Source organism: Sceloporus occidentalis, unplaced genomic scaffold (assembly GCF_023333645.1).
Source record: "Sceloporus occidentalis isolate IW3139 unplaced genomic scaffold, rSceOcc1.0.p SCAF_1, whole genome shotgun sequence".
In the NCBI taxonomy this organism is placed as follows: domain Eukaryota; kingdom Metazoa; phylum Chordata; class Lepidosauria; order Squamata; family Phrynosomatidae; genus Sceloporus; species Sceloporus occidentalis.
Genome location: NW_028316981.1, coordinates 128827633 through 128844274, shown reverse-complemented (window position 1 = coordinate 128844274; position 16642 = coordinate 128827633). Strand labels below are relative to the sequence as shown.

Genomic DNA, 16642 nt, shown 5'->3' with positions numbered 1-16642 from the left:
TCCACTCCTGCAGTTTAAATGAATAATAATAATAATAATAATAAATTTTATTTATACCCTGCCTTTCCAAAAAAATGATCAATGAAGAGATGAGTTCCCCATGGTCTCCTAGAAACAGTGGCCAAAGGGGTCGCTTGCCCCAGGAGTAAAGAGCATTGCTTGGAAATGTTATCATTCTTTCTGGGGAATGCTGGGCACTGTCATGCAAAAAGGCCTAGACTGGTTTCTGATTTATTTGAACCTTGAGATTCTGCTGTATAGAAGGCCCTAGGCCCTTGTCACTCTGCTCCTTTGGATGTATTGCTCTGGTCAGAGGTATTTGAAAGTACGATCTGTTTGTATTATTATAACTTGCTCTGAATGGGGCTGCTTTTGATGACTGTTAGGAAACTTCAGCTGGTTCAAAGAATTGTACACAGACTACTGACTGGAGCTAGTTATAGGGAATATAGGTAAAGGTATTCCCTGTTGACAAGGTTGTCAAGTCATGTCTGACCATAGGGGGCGGTTTGCCAAGAATACTGTTTACCTTCCCACTCATGCGGTACCTGTTTGTCTATTTTCATGCTTTCGAACTGCTAGTTTGGCAGAAGCTGGGACTAGTGATGGGAACTCACCCCATCATGCGGCACCCGGACCTTGAACTGTCAACCTGCCGATCTTGCAGTCAACAGAGTCAGTGTCTTAACTACTTGAGCCACCGCATCCCATAGGGAACATACAGCTCCATTTTACAACAGCTGCACTGGCTACTGGCCTGTTTCTGGGCACGATTCAAATTGCTGGTTATGACGTAGAGAGCCCTATATGTCTCCAATCCATCTTATCTGAATGACTTTCTTCTCCCATATGAGCCTTGTCCATGTCTTCAGAATTTTGAGGAGGTTCTTCTCTACCCCACCACCCTCACAGGTACATCCGGTGGGAACACAGGAGAGGGACTTATTGGTGGCTGCTCCCAGGCGCTGGAGCTCACTTCCTATAGAGGCTAGATTGGTGCCCTCCATGGTATCCTTCTGGAGTCAGGCAAATGATTTCATTTTAAAAGGCCTTTGGGAACTAACTGTTCATGGGGGAAAGGCTTTTAATAGTGTTTTGTATTGCTTGTATTTTTTTTAATGGGAATGTTTTTAAATTGCTTTTAATTCCAATTGTAGTTTAATTATATTTTAACTTCTGTATGTTTTAATGATGTGGATTTCTATTTGTACCTGTTTAGTGCTGACACCCAGGAAAGAGTGGGAAATAAATAAGTAAACAAATAAACCCAAATATTATCAACCAAGAAGCTAAGACCAGTGTATTCAACCCCTCCCTTTTGTATCATGGGCTCCCGTGTTGAAGGATTACAGCTTTTATGCTGCATGCTGGCTGCCTAGAATCAATGTGAACATCAGCCGAGTTGTAAGGTGGCTTGTCAAGATCAAATCTCCAGAAAGGCCCTGTGCTTAGTTCCAAGGAGAGCCTATACTGGGGAGGGGGAGGGCATAAGGAAACCTTAAGATCAGAGATATCTTCACAGGGGATCCAGTCTGCCTTATCATCAGTCAGCCATGGATAAACTGCTTAAGAAACCAAGCTCACCAGGGTGGAGAGTTTTGTAGTTAGATTTCTGAATCCTCACTAGAGTACACAAGGGGGGACTTTTTCTAGAAGTAAAGAAAGGATGCCATATGCTTTTAATCACCTAACTTTATTTTGATTCTTAATTGGTATCCTTCTGTTTCCCCCCTCTTTTTTCTTACAAAAATTGGCTTTGATCACTTTTTTCTTCTTTAAGGCACAAGGGAAGGGGAAAGGAAAGGCTCATTAGGAGCCACTTGTCCTAAAGAGTCCGTCTGTTGTTGGGACGCTTTGCTTTTCAAGACAAAGCTCCCTCCAACTGTCTTCTGGTAGCATATGGAGACAAGGGCGTCTGCTCGCACTGCTTGGCATGAGTGTTTCTGACAGATCCAACAGGATGCTTGCCAGCAAGCAGCATTCCTGAGGAGGACAGGGAAGGAGCCCAAGGAGCAAGCTCAAAGCCAAGTCCTGATGCATAGTACAGACGTGGCAGAACATGCCAGCTGTCTAACGTGCTGTTGGCTTCAATAGCTTTGCTCAGAAAATGCCGGTGCTGTGGATGAATTGCTGTCAGAGATATCTCAAGGAGGTTTGAGTGCTTCTTATACAACTCTTAATTACAGATGGGCACACATAATTGCAATATTTGGTTTCTAGGATTTTTAAAAATAATTATAACTTTTGTCAGATGACTGAAAACCTCACTTTCAACAAGATCCCTCCCATTTGTTATTGGTGTGTGTGTGTGGCAGGAACATGCAGGATGGTCTCAGTGTCTCCAAAGTTTCAATACCCTCCCTACCAGCAGTTCTCACAAACCTCATGCCCACCAGATGTGTTGGACTATAAACTAAAGGGCACTGTAATGAGAGAAGGCTGCTCTAAAACTAGATGAAGTTATGGTGGGCAGCCATCTGGAGTGAATCTGTTACTCATAGCAGACTTAGGACTTTATTGCACAAGCCCCATTCTCTCAGCAGTCATGCAATTAATAATGAAACGGGAACATACGGCTTTCCAGGCAGCCATCACAACACCTGTTTCAATTGCATGACCAGGGCCACTGGCTCCATCGCATTGTCTTCCTGACCTCTCCCTTAACCACACCTCTCTTCCTTATGCCCTACCCAGTATGCTTTGTTTGTTTGTTTGTTTCCCTTTTCTCCATGCAATTCAGGAGCTCTGCTGCTGTGATATAAGTCTTAAAATGTAAAAAAAGAAAGAAAAGAAAAAGAAAAAAATTTAAAAGATAATCAGGCTGCTTCAGAATAGCAAGGGGGAGACGGCCATGGTGGATATGGGGACAATGATATCACATGTATGGCAATCATGCAACTGCCCAGGAGTGATATTTTGCACTCAGGGATTTGTGCAATTGTTAAGTCATTCATGGGTCCCGCCCCTGAATGAAAAGGGCCAAGTTGGGGACAGGGCATCATTGGGTCATAGGTGTCATCATGCAATGATTATCACCAAAGATGCTTCTTTCCCACTGTGCTCGCAGTTTAAAAACTGTATGCAGTAATGTCCTTACCTTCCTTCTGCCATTGACATTTCTTATCTTACACAATCCTTCTTCTCCCAGAATCACATTTGGCTCACATATGTACCTCAACTTTCTTAACTTCCCACTTCAGCATTCAACATGGCCTGAAAATTGGCTCCAGACAGATATTTAAGAGCCAGTCTTGAGAGCGCATGAAAGATGTAGAAACTGCTGTGGAGAGTTATGATCACCCCTCCTGTTTCCACTGGATCCCACCATTCTTCCACAGTCAAATATTGCCATGAGATTCAGCAAAAGTTGAAAAAGTCACTGATTTTTCATTCTGGATTTTATTTTATATTTTTGATGCTTTTATACATTGCTGACTTTCATCACTGTTATTCCTATATACAAACATACATACATGTAGCTACACTGTGTTTTGTAATTATTATTGTACTCTGCTATAAACTGTAAGCTATATATAAATATTTTAATTAATCATTTCACTGGACAAAATGTAATTAAACTTGCCAACTTGCATTGTCTTTTCTAAATGCAAAATGTAAGATGCATGGTTACAAAATGTGGGGTATTCCACTCCTCTTTGACAGAAAGTGGGGAGGTAGATGGTCTATTGGCTCCAACTAATTCATGCCTACATCTTGTTCTTCCCTTTCTTCAGGTTAATCCTTACCTGCCCTATGAATACACCTCTGAAGGGATGCTGGAACGAATCCATGCCTACATTCAGTACCAGGTAGCTGACCTCCTTGTTCTCCAGTTCTTTGTGATTTAATCTAGAAGACAATGTGTTTTCACTCATGCACAAAAGATGTAAGCATACAGAAACTAACTTAAAACATAATTTGAGCATTTAGACATATAGCTTAGGCATCAAAGAAGAAGAAAAAGAAGAAGAAGGCAGAGGCAGGCAAGCAAAGTTACCAAAGAAATATGAACATAACAGATACAAGTGTTCTAGGGTTGAACAGGGTTTAAGGTTTACATTTAGAAGAAGGAGGAGTGAAGATAGGAGGCAGGAACATCAACCATCTAAGGTACTCAGATGATACCATACTACTATGGAGCCCTGGTGGCGCAGTGGTTAAATGCCTGTACTGCAGCCATTCACTCAAAACCACAAGGTTGCGAGTTCAAGACCAGCAAAAGGGCCCAAGCTCGACTCAGGCTTGCATCCTTCCGAGGTCGCTAAAATGAGTACCCAGACTGTTGGGGGCAAATTAGCTTACTTGCTAATTAGCTTACTTGCTGTTCACTGCTATGATCTTTGGAATAGCGGTATATAAATAAAACAAATTATTATTATTATTATTATTATTATTATTATTACTAGTGAAAAGTATCACAGGCTTGGAACAATTACTAAGGAAGGTTAAACATTAAAGTTCAAAGGCAGGCTTGCTGCTAAACATAAAGAAAACAAAAATAATGACCACAGAAGATCTATATGTTCAACCTAGACAATGAGGAAATTGAAATAGTTAAAGATTTTCCGTACTGTGGATGAAATCTTGATCAGAATTGAGACTTCAGCCAAGAAAGAAGAAGACTAGGAATGGGAAGGGCAGCGATAAAATAACTAGACAAAATCCTAAACAGTAAAGATATACAACTGAGCATTAACGTTAGAATCATCCAATCTATTGTATTCCCCATCACCATGTATGGATATGAGAGCTGCACAATGAAGAAAGCAGATAGGAGGAAAAACAACTCATTTGAGATGTTGTGCTGAAGAAGAGTGCTAAGGGTACCATGGACAGCCAAAAAGACAGACAAAATGGGTCCTTGAATAGAATCATAGAATCTTAGAGTTGGAAGATCAATCCTAAAATCTACCTGGAGGCTAAGATGGTCAAACTGAGCATGTCATGCTTTGGTCACATCATGAGAAGGCACGACTCATTAGAAAAGACAGTAATACTAGGAAAGGTAGAGGGTAGTAGAAAGAGAGGAAGATGGCATGCCAGATGGATAGGCTCAATGTGAAAGGCTATGGGCCCAAATGTTAAGGGCTTAAGCAGAGAAGTGGGAGACAGAGAAGCTTGGAGACATTTCATCCATGGCGTCACCATGGGTTGGCAATGACTCGAGAGCAGGGTTGAACAATTTTCAGTATCTCACTCTTTGCAGTGCTAGATATTGGGGTAAAGAAGGAAACTTTCATTGGGTACAGAATTCTATTTTGCGACACAATACCCTTATTTTATGCGCACACACACACCATAGTTGCACCCTTGGAGGAATACATATGCAGGCAAAACCATTTCCCACTAAAAGAATCCATTTCCTCCAATTTAGTACAAACAGACCTGAGAAAGTAATCTAGCCAACAGTTTTGAGTTCCATCACTTTTCATGTTATGACTAGGGAAAGCAAAAGCCAAGACTGGCAGGGAATCACACAAGACTGATATGTTTAAACAGCTTATATTGTATCACCTGAAACTCCCCTCTCAGAATTCATCCCTTCACCTCATCATCCTTACTGGAGAGAAAACCCACTTAGCTATGAATTTTTCCACCCTCAAAATGTTTATTTGTATGGGGGCTCTGCACAATGACATCTTACCATATGTTTTCACTGCTTTTCCCAAACTTAATCTTAAATACAGACCCACTCTCTCTCTTAAGGAAAATATGCTGTACCTGTACCTTAATTTTTGATTTGCAAGACTTTTTTTATTTGTCAGATAGAATACCTGAACCTTGCCATAGGATCTGTCCACCTGGAAGCAGGAATTTACTCCCCTGGGAGCAGGCTGCATTACATACAATGGGCTTACCTCTGAGCGAACATGCATAAGATCATGTTCTAGATTGCAGTCCTAAATTCACCTGAGGCTATAATCCTCATAGCTGGGAGAGAGAGACTCTCTGAACTCCACAATATAGGTTGAGTCTCCCTTATCCAATATACTTGGGTGCAGAAGTGTTTTGGAATTCAGATTTTTTTTCCTGATTTTGGAATTTTTGCATATACATAATGAGATATCTTGCTGAGGGACCCAAGTCTAAGCATGAAATTCATTGATGTTTCATATACACCTTATAAACAGAGCCAGAAGGTAATTTTATACATATTATTTTTAAACAATTTTGTGCATGAAACAAAGTTTGTGCACACTGAACCGTCAGAAAGTAAAGATGTCAATATCTCAGCCATCCATGTGGATAATTTTGGATTAGGGAGTATTTAAGATTTCAGTATTCTGGGTAATGAATATTTAACCTGTTCTTATCTCTAACCATTGGTTGCGTTGTTAATACCTTTTGATTATGTCTGTAGAAACACCATCATTTCTCTGCCCCATTAGGATTTCTGTGCCACTGCTGCCCTGCCAGACAAGCCCAGCGGCCACACTATGCAAAGCACTGCTAGTCCGTTCAGCCTGAGGCCCAATTCCACCTACCTGATCTGGTCCTACAGTTCCAGCAGCAGCCCTGCAATCTGGCCCCCGGTCAATTCGATGCAGGTTTGGGTATCCGAAACAGGCCAGGCATGCACCAGTACTTGTCAGCAGCATGGTTTGGTCTGTGAGCCTGAGTTCTTCAAATTCATCAACAAGAAAGAGGTGTTTCAGCAGTAAGTCTGCATCCTCTCTCCCATCTTTGCCTTATTTCCCCTGGGACCTCTTGTCTTCCTCTTTATGTAACACTAACAGTGTCAAATATCAACCAAGGCATTTATATTTTGCAGCCACAGGGCAAAACTGTAAAGTTCACATTTTTATCTCTGTCTGAATTGACATGGAGTTTTGGCATTTAAACAAGACTATATTGCACGCTGACATTTCTGTGCTACAAATGGAATCTTGCTGGCAAATGCGCATTGGAAGGTGTGCTGGATTTGTGATAGGGCTTGATGTTTGCTTCCAAAACTTACATTTCAGCTCTCAAATCTGAATTTTATAACTAGGTTTTATTTCATGGTATTTGATAGTTTCATGGGATCTTAACAGTTTGTGTCCATTTGGGTTTGGGGTTTTTTTTTTGGGGGGGGGGGTTTTGAATAAAATTTGACAAGTTTTTAAGACCAGAACTAGTTGACAGCCTCAAGAGAAAGGACAAAAGTTCATCTCATAAAAATCTAGTTAGTAGGCATCACTTCTTAACTCAACAGCTCCTCTGGCCCTTTTATGCCAAAAATTGTCAAAAGGTAATTGGAATTAACTGATCAATCTGTGGAAGATTTGCAGTGGACTGGCTCCCAATTGTTTAACCATTATAGCAATAAAATGGACCTTTGTCTAGTTTTGGGACTGAAAACAAATTCTTGTACTCAGTAGATGCTCAGAGACGCCATGCTTTTTAATACTGAGGGCAGATACTTTGCACCTGGATCTACTTGATGGATCTTGACCACAACCTAAAACTCCAGGGTCCACCTAAAACATTTTGCTGCCTGAGGCAAACTCAAAGTTGGTCCCTCACCTACCTCATCCCCATTGCATGTACAGAAGCTTACTAGGTTGGCAGTCAAAACTTGCTCCAGTTATGGCAATGGGATATGACCCTACATGACACTTGAGCATAGCTGGTTAGTTGAGGGGGTGCAGGATAGGTTGTGTGGGACATACCCATTTGTGCGCCAATAAAGGGGATAACCCTGTAATTGGATGGAACAGGCTGTCATTGGTGCCAGCTCCAACATCCCTGCTGCCTGAGATGGTTGCTTCATTCTGTCATATGGTGGGGTCGGCCTATAAATCACAGAGTTCATCCCACAAGCCTGAAGCCTGCCCCCTCCATTTAATAATCTCCCGAAGACCTGAGAACCATGATAGATCTTTGCTGTACCCTCTTCCCTTCTTTTGTAGTGGCTCCTTTCCCAGATGCCTTTCTTGACATTTGTTCAGCTCATTTTGCACACACAGTGCAGCAGATTAAAAATATTTGGACAGACCTTTTTGTTGTATTGTTAATGTGTGAGAGTGCCTTTCGGTGGCTGAAAAGGTATTGGGTTTCTGAGGCACCATTGTTCTTTTGTCTCCCCCCTGCCCCTTTTATCCCTCTGCCTGTGAGCATACATTTGGAACACACAGGCACTGACATTTTAATAGAACATAAATCTGCCACCCAGCTCCATACATAGCTCTGGACAATTAAAATGGGTGCATTATCATTTTTGTCACAGCAGCCAAGCAGGCAATTTGAGTCCAAGTGACATTTTTATATGATAAATTAGAGGCAGAGCTCAGATTCTACTTGCTAAGCTCCTTTAGCTTCTTAAAATCTAACCATTTTGGAGAAATTGCTGGTTCAGAATCACTAGCTCCCATCAGAGTTTATTAAAAGAGCTGCCAGGTTGCTTGCCGAGCTACAGGAGGAGAAATAAAAGGCTATGGAAGGGATGGGTGAACTGCTTCCCTCCTGCTGTCGCTGGACTACAGCACCCAGCATTCCTTGCCATTGACTATGCCATTTAGGACCAATAGCAATAAAGCAATAACAAGTACATTTCTATAGTGCTTATCAGTGCACTTAAGCACTCCCTAAGTGATTTACAATGTGTAAACTAATTGCCCCCAACAAACTGGGTACTCATTTTAGCAACCTCGGAAGGATGCCAGGCTGAAGTCAACCCTAGAGCCCCTGGCTGGTATCGAACTCACAACATTACAGCTGTGAGAGTGGCTGCAGTACCAGCATTTAACCACTGTGCCAACAGGACTCCAGATAGGAGCTGCAGTTCAGTATTATCTGGAGGGCACACTTTGCCCATCCTCAGCTTTGGCATCACCTACAGGTGTGCTACAAAGCTTGGAAGTAACTACTTACAAATAACTAGTTACTTGTAACAGATCAATTCCCCTAACAATTAGGGCATAGTTAAAATACTTTTCAACTGTAAGTTGTAAAAATTGATAATTTCAGTAATTTTTGTGTGGTGACTACTTTTATAGTTACATTGGTGTCACCTGACAACATGCTAGAGAAGGAATATCATGGAGGTACAGGCATTTACTTGTGCTCTGCCTTGTGCCACTGAATGAAAAACATTCAGGTGGTGCTTTTTTATGAGAAATAACTAAAAGTTAACTATCTGGGTTACATCTGAGACATGTTGAAGGAGACAGTTACTTTCAGAAAATTGTAACTATACTGATACCTAGTCAGTGGGCCTCTGGAACTATAACGATAACTAATTACTTTTAGAAAGTAACTTTACAAGTTTTGACAATGTATTTCATAGATTTCAGATCACTGCTGTAACATTTTTCTTAAAAAAGATAAAATGTGAATGCAGCCCCTTTCCCAAGCCAACCCCAAGCCCACTGTCCTACATGCATACTAATCACAGACACAGATTTGGCTGTAGCTCCTTGTTGCTGTCAGGGCCAGTGTCAGGCATTTTTCTCTCAGATGACGAGGCTAAGTTCTACCCATGGAAGCCTCAGTAGATAGGCAGCTGAATTTCTGTACTGGAGTGTGGGTGACATCTTCCACTGCCACAAGGGCAGCAGGGGTAAGTTAAGGACCACAAGATAACTATGTGCACACACAGTGCTCTCCTCCCAATGGCCCAACTAAGGGAAAAAAGTAAAATATGCATCTTCAAGTTGACTGGCCATTTACGGTGACTCTACCAATTTCATGGGGCTTTCTTAGGCAAAAAATACTAAGGGATGTGAAACCGAAGGCTTTCATGGCCAGCATCCATAGTTGTTTGTGGGTTTTTTGGGCTATGTGACCATGTTCTAGAACATGGCCATATAGCCCAAAAAACCCACAAAATACTAAGAGATGGTTTGTCATTGCCTTCCTCAGAAATATAAGGTAGTTGTTGTTGGTCCCTTACTCAGCTATTAACCAGGCTTGACTGTCCTTAACTTCCAAAATCAGTTGGGATCTGGTGTTTCAGGGTATTTAGGAATAGCCAGGATAACAAAGCCAAATGAATAGGACCTGCCTTGGTTGCTGCATGAAATGGTCCTTGAAAGTTGCCCTCTTGGCTCTCAAAAGGCATGGTGGAATCCACTTGTAGTACACCCTACCCTCGACTTTCCCTGACAAAGCCCACACAACATGATCTTTCTCTCTATGTATATATTTGTGCTCCTTTAGGATCAACATTGTCTGTGATAGCACAGAGTCGGAGATGAATCACCTCTACCCAGCTATGGCTGAAAATGTCCATGAGTGCTACCTTCAGAAGGACCCCCTGTTATTCAGCTGTGCGGGTTGCAGTACCAAGTATCAGCGCCTCTGCCCATGCCGTGATTACCGGAAAGGACAAGTGGCCCTGTGCAGTGACTGTTTGTGATTCCAGTGGGGCATGTGCACACAAACATGCAAGGAGTGACTCTCCCCCCTCCCCATAAAATCTTCTGCAATACTCAAGAAGGTTCCAAACAGGACCATCTTCTTGGAGACTTGTGAAAATACTTGGATGTCAGTGAGACTTCATTGGTTGTTTTGTCTACCAGTCAAAGATGAGTGACCCTTTTCCAACATTAATTTTAAGGTGTATCTCCTCCACATCCAAGACCACTGGAGACCTTGAAGAGGCTTAGAAGGACCACATCAAAAATCCTTCTGAAGGACAAGAAGGCACCACTTTAAAGAGTCCATCTTCCTTAAACATCTGTATTTATTTTTTATGGGGGGCAATTGAAATTAAAATGGGGGAAATCAAGAAGTCTATGTGAGGAATTATTTGAAATCGTTTTGTTTCAAAGAGGCAAACTTGTTACTTATCTTTCTAGAAGGGCAGGAGAGAGCTGGGGCTGGAAAGGAAATGAGCAGTGGTGGTGTTAGAGAGATGCGAGTTCATGCAGCAGATAGCCTTCCCCAGGCTGGTGTGCTTGAAAACACAGGCAACTATCCATTATGCAACTTGCAAGGGTAATAATGGAGGTGCCTGGACTGCTCAGAGCCTGGAAGTCATGTAGGTTCCAAGTGTAGTGCTTCTTGGGCTATCAGATGTGAGGGTGGAAGTATTTCCCCCCTAGCGTGCCAGGGACTGGGGGTACCATCATTGTACCCATTGGCTACAGTCCTTTTGTTTTCATTTTTCTTTTCCTGGAAACCTGCTGCAGACTGGAAGCTGGGGGCTCACAGACTGGCATTGATCCATAGGTCACCGCTGTGTAAATGTGTGTAGAGGAGGGGTTGTTGCTGGTAACCTGGCACATAACAATATATTTCAGAAGCAAGGTAATAAGTGATCTTTTATTGATGTAAGGGGTAGTTACTTTTCTATTTGCTTTTTCATTTAAAGGGCATTTTAAAGCATTTTTTCGGGATTTTTAAAAAAAATTATGCTATCTCTTATCAATCCAGAATGACCTCCCCCTGAAAAAGCAATGCAACAAGTAACTCAGTGAGTTTCCCCCTTTAATATTAACAAATAATGCCAATGAATTATTATTCTAATGCTGTAATGAGTCATGGGAATTGATTACTTTTAACAAATAATTTCCCAAGTTTCGGAGTAGGTCAATCAACTACAGAGGAACAGCTGGAAACATCCTGGTTACTACAGCTGATCATGGGGTGGGCAGCTGTCATGGTCTGCATGGAATGGGAGATGGCTCCGGAGCCTGTCTGAGAGTGGCCAATGAAATGCAAAGGGACACTCACACAAACAAACACAGGAATCAGTGTCAGCTGAAACACCAGAGTGGTAGCTGAAACACCTGTCTGATGGCCAGACAGTAGGTGTCTATGATGGAGTTAGAGAGAAATTGGTGCTGCTTCTTGAGTGCTCAGCTGTAGTTGCCTCATGCTCTCTCCCTATGGGGCAAGAAAAGCCTGTGAGCATACATACTTCTTCCCCGGTGGCTGTTGCTATTCAGTTCTCCGTGTTGCGACCAAAGATGGAAAGACTGTTATGTTGGAAAAACCCATCAAGAAGATGAACCAGCAAGAATCTTGTGCATTTTTCCCCATGCATTCAAACGTCCCAGTGTTGTGGAGGAATTACTCGGAGTAGAAAAATGTGTGCAAAAGAAACTTTTTTCTGAGTATAAAACAGGTTTTTCTTTGCAGAATAATCCTTCCAAAACATTCAGGATGTTTAAAAATGGGGAGAATACTGCAGATGAATTTTCATTTTCTACTGTTGTTGTTCATCCCCACATGCAAGAATGAAGTAGTTGAGGATATAGATTCTCCTACTTGACACAACTTGTGCTGCTCCATATGTCATATTGTGCTTCTGTAAAGCAAAAGTGCCTATGTGTGTAACAATGGTGAGGGCTAGGGTGGTGAGCCAGCCCTTTGCCAATAGAGTGCTGACTTGTATGTGGAGAGACACTGTTCCCCATTTGGTGATGGTGGCAGGGAAAGTATCAGCACATGATTACAACTGTAGTTGGAATACTAGTCTAATCTGTACATTTCAAGGATACAAGTCCGAATCCAGGTGTACACAAGAGTGGAGAAGCTGAGTCTTTGAGTTGCAATATAAGGTGAATCCCTACTTCCTGGTCTGCCTTTGATTCATTAGGAATAGCTCTGTCTTCTCTGATTATTGCTGTGTGCCTTCAAGCTGTTTCTGACTTTTAGTAACCTTAAGGTGAACCTATGATGGGATTTTCTAGGGGTGAATGTGTGAGACTCGCCCAAGATAATCCAGTTTCCATGGCCGAGCAGGGATTTGAACCCTGGTCTCCAGAGTCATTGTCCAATTACACCATGCTGGCTCTCATCTTGTCTGGATCAAGCTTCAATTTGTACACTCTCATCCAAAGTCCATTAGGTTTGATTTAATCCTGTGATTTATGACTAGAACAGCTTCCTTAGATTTAGAGAGAGAGTTGGGTGTCATCATCAGCATATTGGAAGTATTGAACCCTAGGACTTTGGACAACCTCTCAGTGCCTTCATTGATATGTTAATCACTTAGGGGACAACACAGAATCTTGTTTTCAAACTCAAACATATAAGATGACGCTTCAAGCTCTTGATTATTCTAGTTGCCCTTTTGCTTCATTTTTTCTAGCATTACTGTACCCATCCTTAAATGAGGCAAATAAAATTAATTAGGCACAGACCTATTCCAAATTGCCACACCATAAATTTATGTATGACATTACAATGCTGGCATTATCATTTTCAATCCTGTTCCCCATAATCCCAAGCGTGAAATTTGTCCTTTTCACTGCTACCACCTACTGAGTTGATGTTTTCATTCAACTATCTACCATGACACTGTCATGTGCAGGCAGTGTTCTCTCTCTCTTACTACATAGGGTTGGGGGGAGTAGGGAGAGCAATCACCTACGTAATTTGTCTCCAAGCTTGAATACAGCAATCAGAGCTTCAAAATACAACTAATAATGTGAAAATGGTCAGGAATGACAACTCAAGTCCTGATAAGCTCTTTCAAAAATAGAAGTCTTCAAACTTGCAAACTGGGTTAAGTGAATATGTGACTTTACAGATAATGCTGGACAGCAATCTCCATTATACCTAGCAAGCAGAGCCAGCAGCTGGAGATAATGGGATTTGTAGTGCAATGGTATTTAGATAGTTGAAGTTTTGGTAGTCCTGCTATGCACACTGAGAATAAATCCCAGTGGAGTTTACTTCTAAGCAGACATGTATAGGAATTTACTGCAAGAGCATCTGACTAGGATGTCTGTATCGCAAACATTCAAATATTATCCAGGACAAACCTCACCCAAATCATATTAAAGTGAAATGAGAATTCTGAAAGTGTCCTCAATTCTGAAGTTCAAAACTAATACTGTGGGATCATGTGCTATCCATCTTCACACACTCACATTTAGTTCTGGGGAAGAAATAGAGCTATAGAGAAGTTCTATACTAAAGAAGCAGCAGGCATCTTTCTTGGAAACACTTCAGGGCTGAATCTGAGAGAAGCATGGAGTTTTCCAGCCTGGTGCCATCCAAATATTTGGAACTTCAGGTCTCTTTATTATTGGCTACATTGGGCAGGGATGATGGTGGGGGGTGCAATCCAAAAAATCTGCAAGGTACCAGGTTGGGGAAGATAAGTAGAGGAGTGCATACTGGTGGGCAGCTCCAGGCCCAAATGTCCAGTTCTAGTAATGGAACTTTTCTGACTCACCAACAACTTCTTTCCTCAGATCCAGGCCTCAAGCAAAACAACTTTCCCCAAAATATCTAAACTGGAAGTAAATTCTGGGAATATATCAAAGCAAAGGTAGTTACTAAAGGTTAGCAAGGAGTAATGGTAAATGTGGTTGCATCTAATTATTGTTCAACAGCAAGATAGAAATGGTACAAAAAATAGGAAACAAAGCTTTATGTGGCAAGCAAAGTAAATCAGGGCTGGGCAAGTGTGACAGGTCCAAGCATCAATTAGATATGGCCCTTGACCAAAAAAGGGGCCCAGATGGGCAGCAAGTCTATGGAACATCAAAATACATAACAGAATGCAAACAAAGGAATATGGCTATCTGGAATACTGAAATCCAAAATATTCCAAAAACCAAAACCTTTTTTGATAGGTGGTTGAGGTAGTGGCACCTTTGCTTCCTGATGGTTCAGTGTGTTTAAACTGTGTTTCATTCACAAAGTTATTTTAAAATATTGTATAAAATTACATTCAGGCTATGTATTTATGGTGTATATGAAACATGAATCAATGTTGAGTCGAAGGCTTTCATGGCCGGCATCCATAGTTTTTTATGGGTTTTTCGGGCTATGTGGCAATGTTCCAGAAAAGTTTCTTCCTGACGTTTCACCAGCATCTGTGGCTGGCATCTTCAGAGAATGCTTTGCCTGGAAAAATTGGGTGTATATATATACTGTTCACTTTAAGGGTTTCTTCTTTCCGGTTGAAATTGTCCAGGTGTTTGTGGATTTCAATGGCTTCCCTGTGCATCCTGACATGGTAGTGGTTGGCAAGGTCCAGAACGTCAGTGTTTTCAAACTGACCATCCTGGGCATAAAATACTGTTCGAAAACACTGAAATTCTGGACCATGCCAACCACTACCATGTCAGGATGCACAGGGAAGCCATTGAAATCCACAAACATCTGGATAATTTCAACCGGAAAGAAGAAACCTTAAAGTGAACAAAATTTGACTACCAGTCCTGAGGAACAGCAAAATAAGGACTCAGCAAATGCAAATTGGAAACCATTCAGAGTCAGGGGCTTTCCCAGCAGATAATGATCACCAATTAGCAGACATTAATCCTCTTTTGCATTAGCCTCCCAGGCTTAGGCCAGCCATCAACATAGAACAATACATATGCAAATCACTCCTGCATTCCCAGACTCACACAGTATATATGCACCCAATTTTTCCCGGCAAAGCATTCTCTGAAGATGCCAGCCACAGATGCTGATGAAATGTCAGCAAGAAACTCTGCTAGAACATGGCCACATAGCCTGAAAAAAACACAAAAAACTATGAATCAATGTTGTTTAGATTTGGGTCTCATATCATGGAGGACCAATACAGGCTGAGTCTCTTTTATCTGAAATCTGAAATGCGTAGGACCAGAGGTGTTTTGGATTTTGGATTTTTTATTTTATTTTATTTTGGAATACCTGTATTTGTATATCAATACATTCTGTTTCCTCTGGTGAGCAGCCAGGTGCCTACAAGAAGATCAAACAGGGCATGGAAGCAGCAGCAGTTCTCACTTGTTACTTTCCAACATTAGGTGTTTTGAAAAATTTCTAGATGTTTTAAATCCTAACTCCCATTAGCCACAGCCAACATGACCAGTGCTCAGGGCTTATGGGAACTGTAGTCCAAAAACATGTGTAAGGCCTCATGCATTTGTTTAATCCTTTTAAGAAGCTTTGGCTGGCATCCTATTAGTAACATGAGCATGCATACATTGTGCTATCCAGGTGGGGCGAATTATTTGTGACAACACATTGGATGTATTCCACTGACAGCAGCAGAAACAGAGTTGTACACCAACATTAAGCACAGTGATTGTGCACTGAGGCTATGCACTGCACATTGCACACCATTAATTGTATATTTCACATTTTGCACAACAGCACCCTATCAGTGACATGCTGCCCAATGTTGGTATACTGCATGAGGGTTACATAATGTTGCCGGATCTTATCTTCATATGTGGATATTTATGCTACATTGAGGGGATGCTGAATTGCAGCCATAGTCTGTTAAATATGTCTTGTGCAAAGAAATCCTTCGTTTTCTCTCTCTTGAACCTCTTGCTATCAGTTTCATTGACCCATGCAAGGCGAGATTATATGACTATGTGTTACATACATTTCAGATGTATGGACTGCTTGCTCCTCCATCACTCCCAGTTCCTTTGATAGACCACTGTTACTCTGAGCTGTAGTGTTTTGGATTTTTTTAAACATTTAATTTCCTGTCTTTTGTCTCTTCTATCACTATTCTCTTCATTCTCCATTTCATAACTATCTACCTACCTCTTTCATCCTCTATCTACTTTCTCTAACCCTCTTCTATTTTCTTTACCTTCTTTTGCCTTATCCTTCTCATTCCTACCATCAGAAGTATTAATTCTTAACAAATTTCATCTATCCTAATCTAAAAAAAGAACAAAACCTCTTTCCTTCCTTTCCCTTTTTGATTATCTTAAACTTCATCTATCGTTACCTTACACATAATACA

General features: G+C 41.4%; 1 protein-coding gene across 1 annotated transcript in view; it reads left to right on the top strand.

Annotated features, from left to right (window-relative positions):
• The window catches only part of MGAT5B (alpha-1,6-mannosylglycoprotein 6-beta-N-acetylglucosaminyltransferase B), a 301222-nt gene extending 290514 nt beyond the window's left edge, over positions 1-10708 (top strand). Inside the window, exons 16-18 of the mRNA XM_089534995.1 lie at positions 3735-3809; positions 6390-6658; positions 10141-10708. Of these exons, the coding sequence (XP_089391121.1) occupies positions 3735-3809; positions 6390-6658; positions 10141-10339 (543 nt within the window). The 3' untranslated portion in view covers positions 10340-10708. The remainder of the gene's footprint in view (positions 1-3734; positions 3810-6389; positions 6659-10140) is intronic.
• The last annotated feature ends 5934 nt before the right edge of the window (positions 10709-16642 follow it).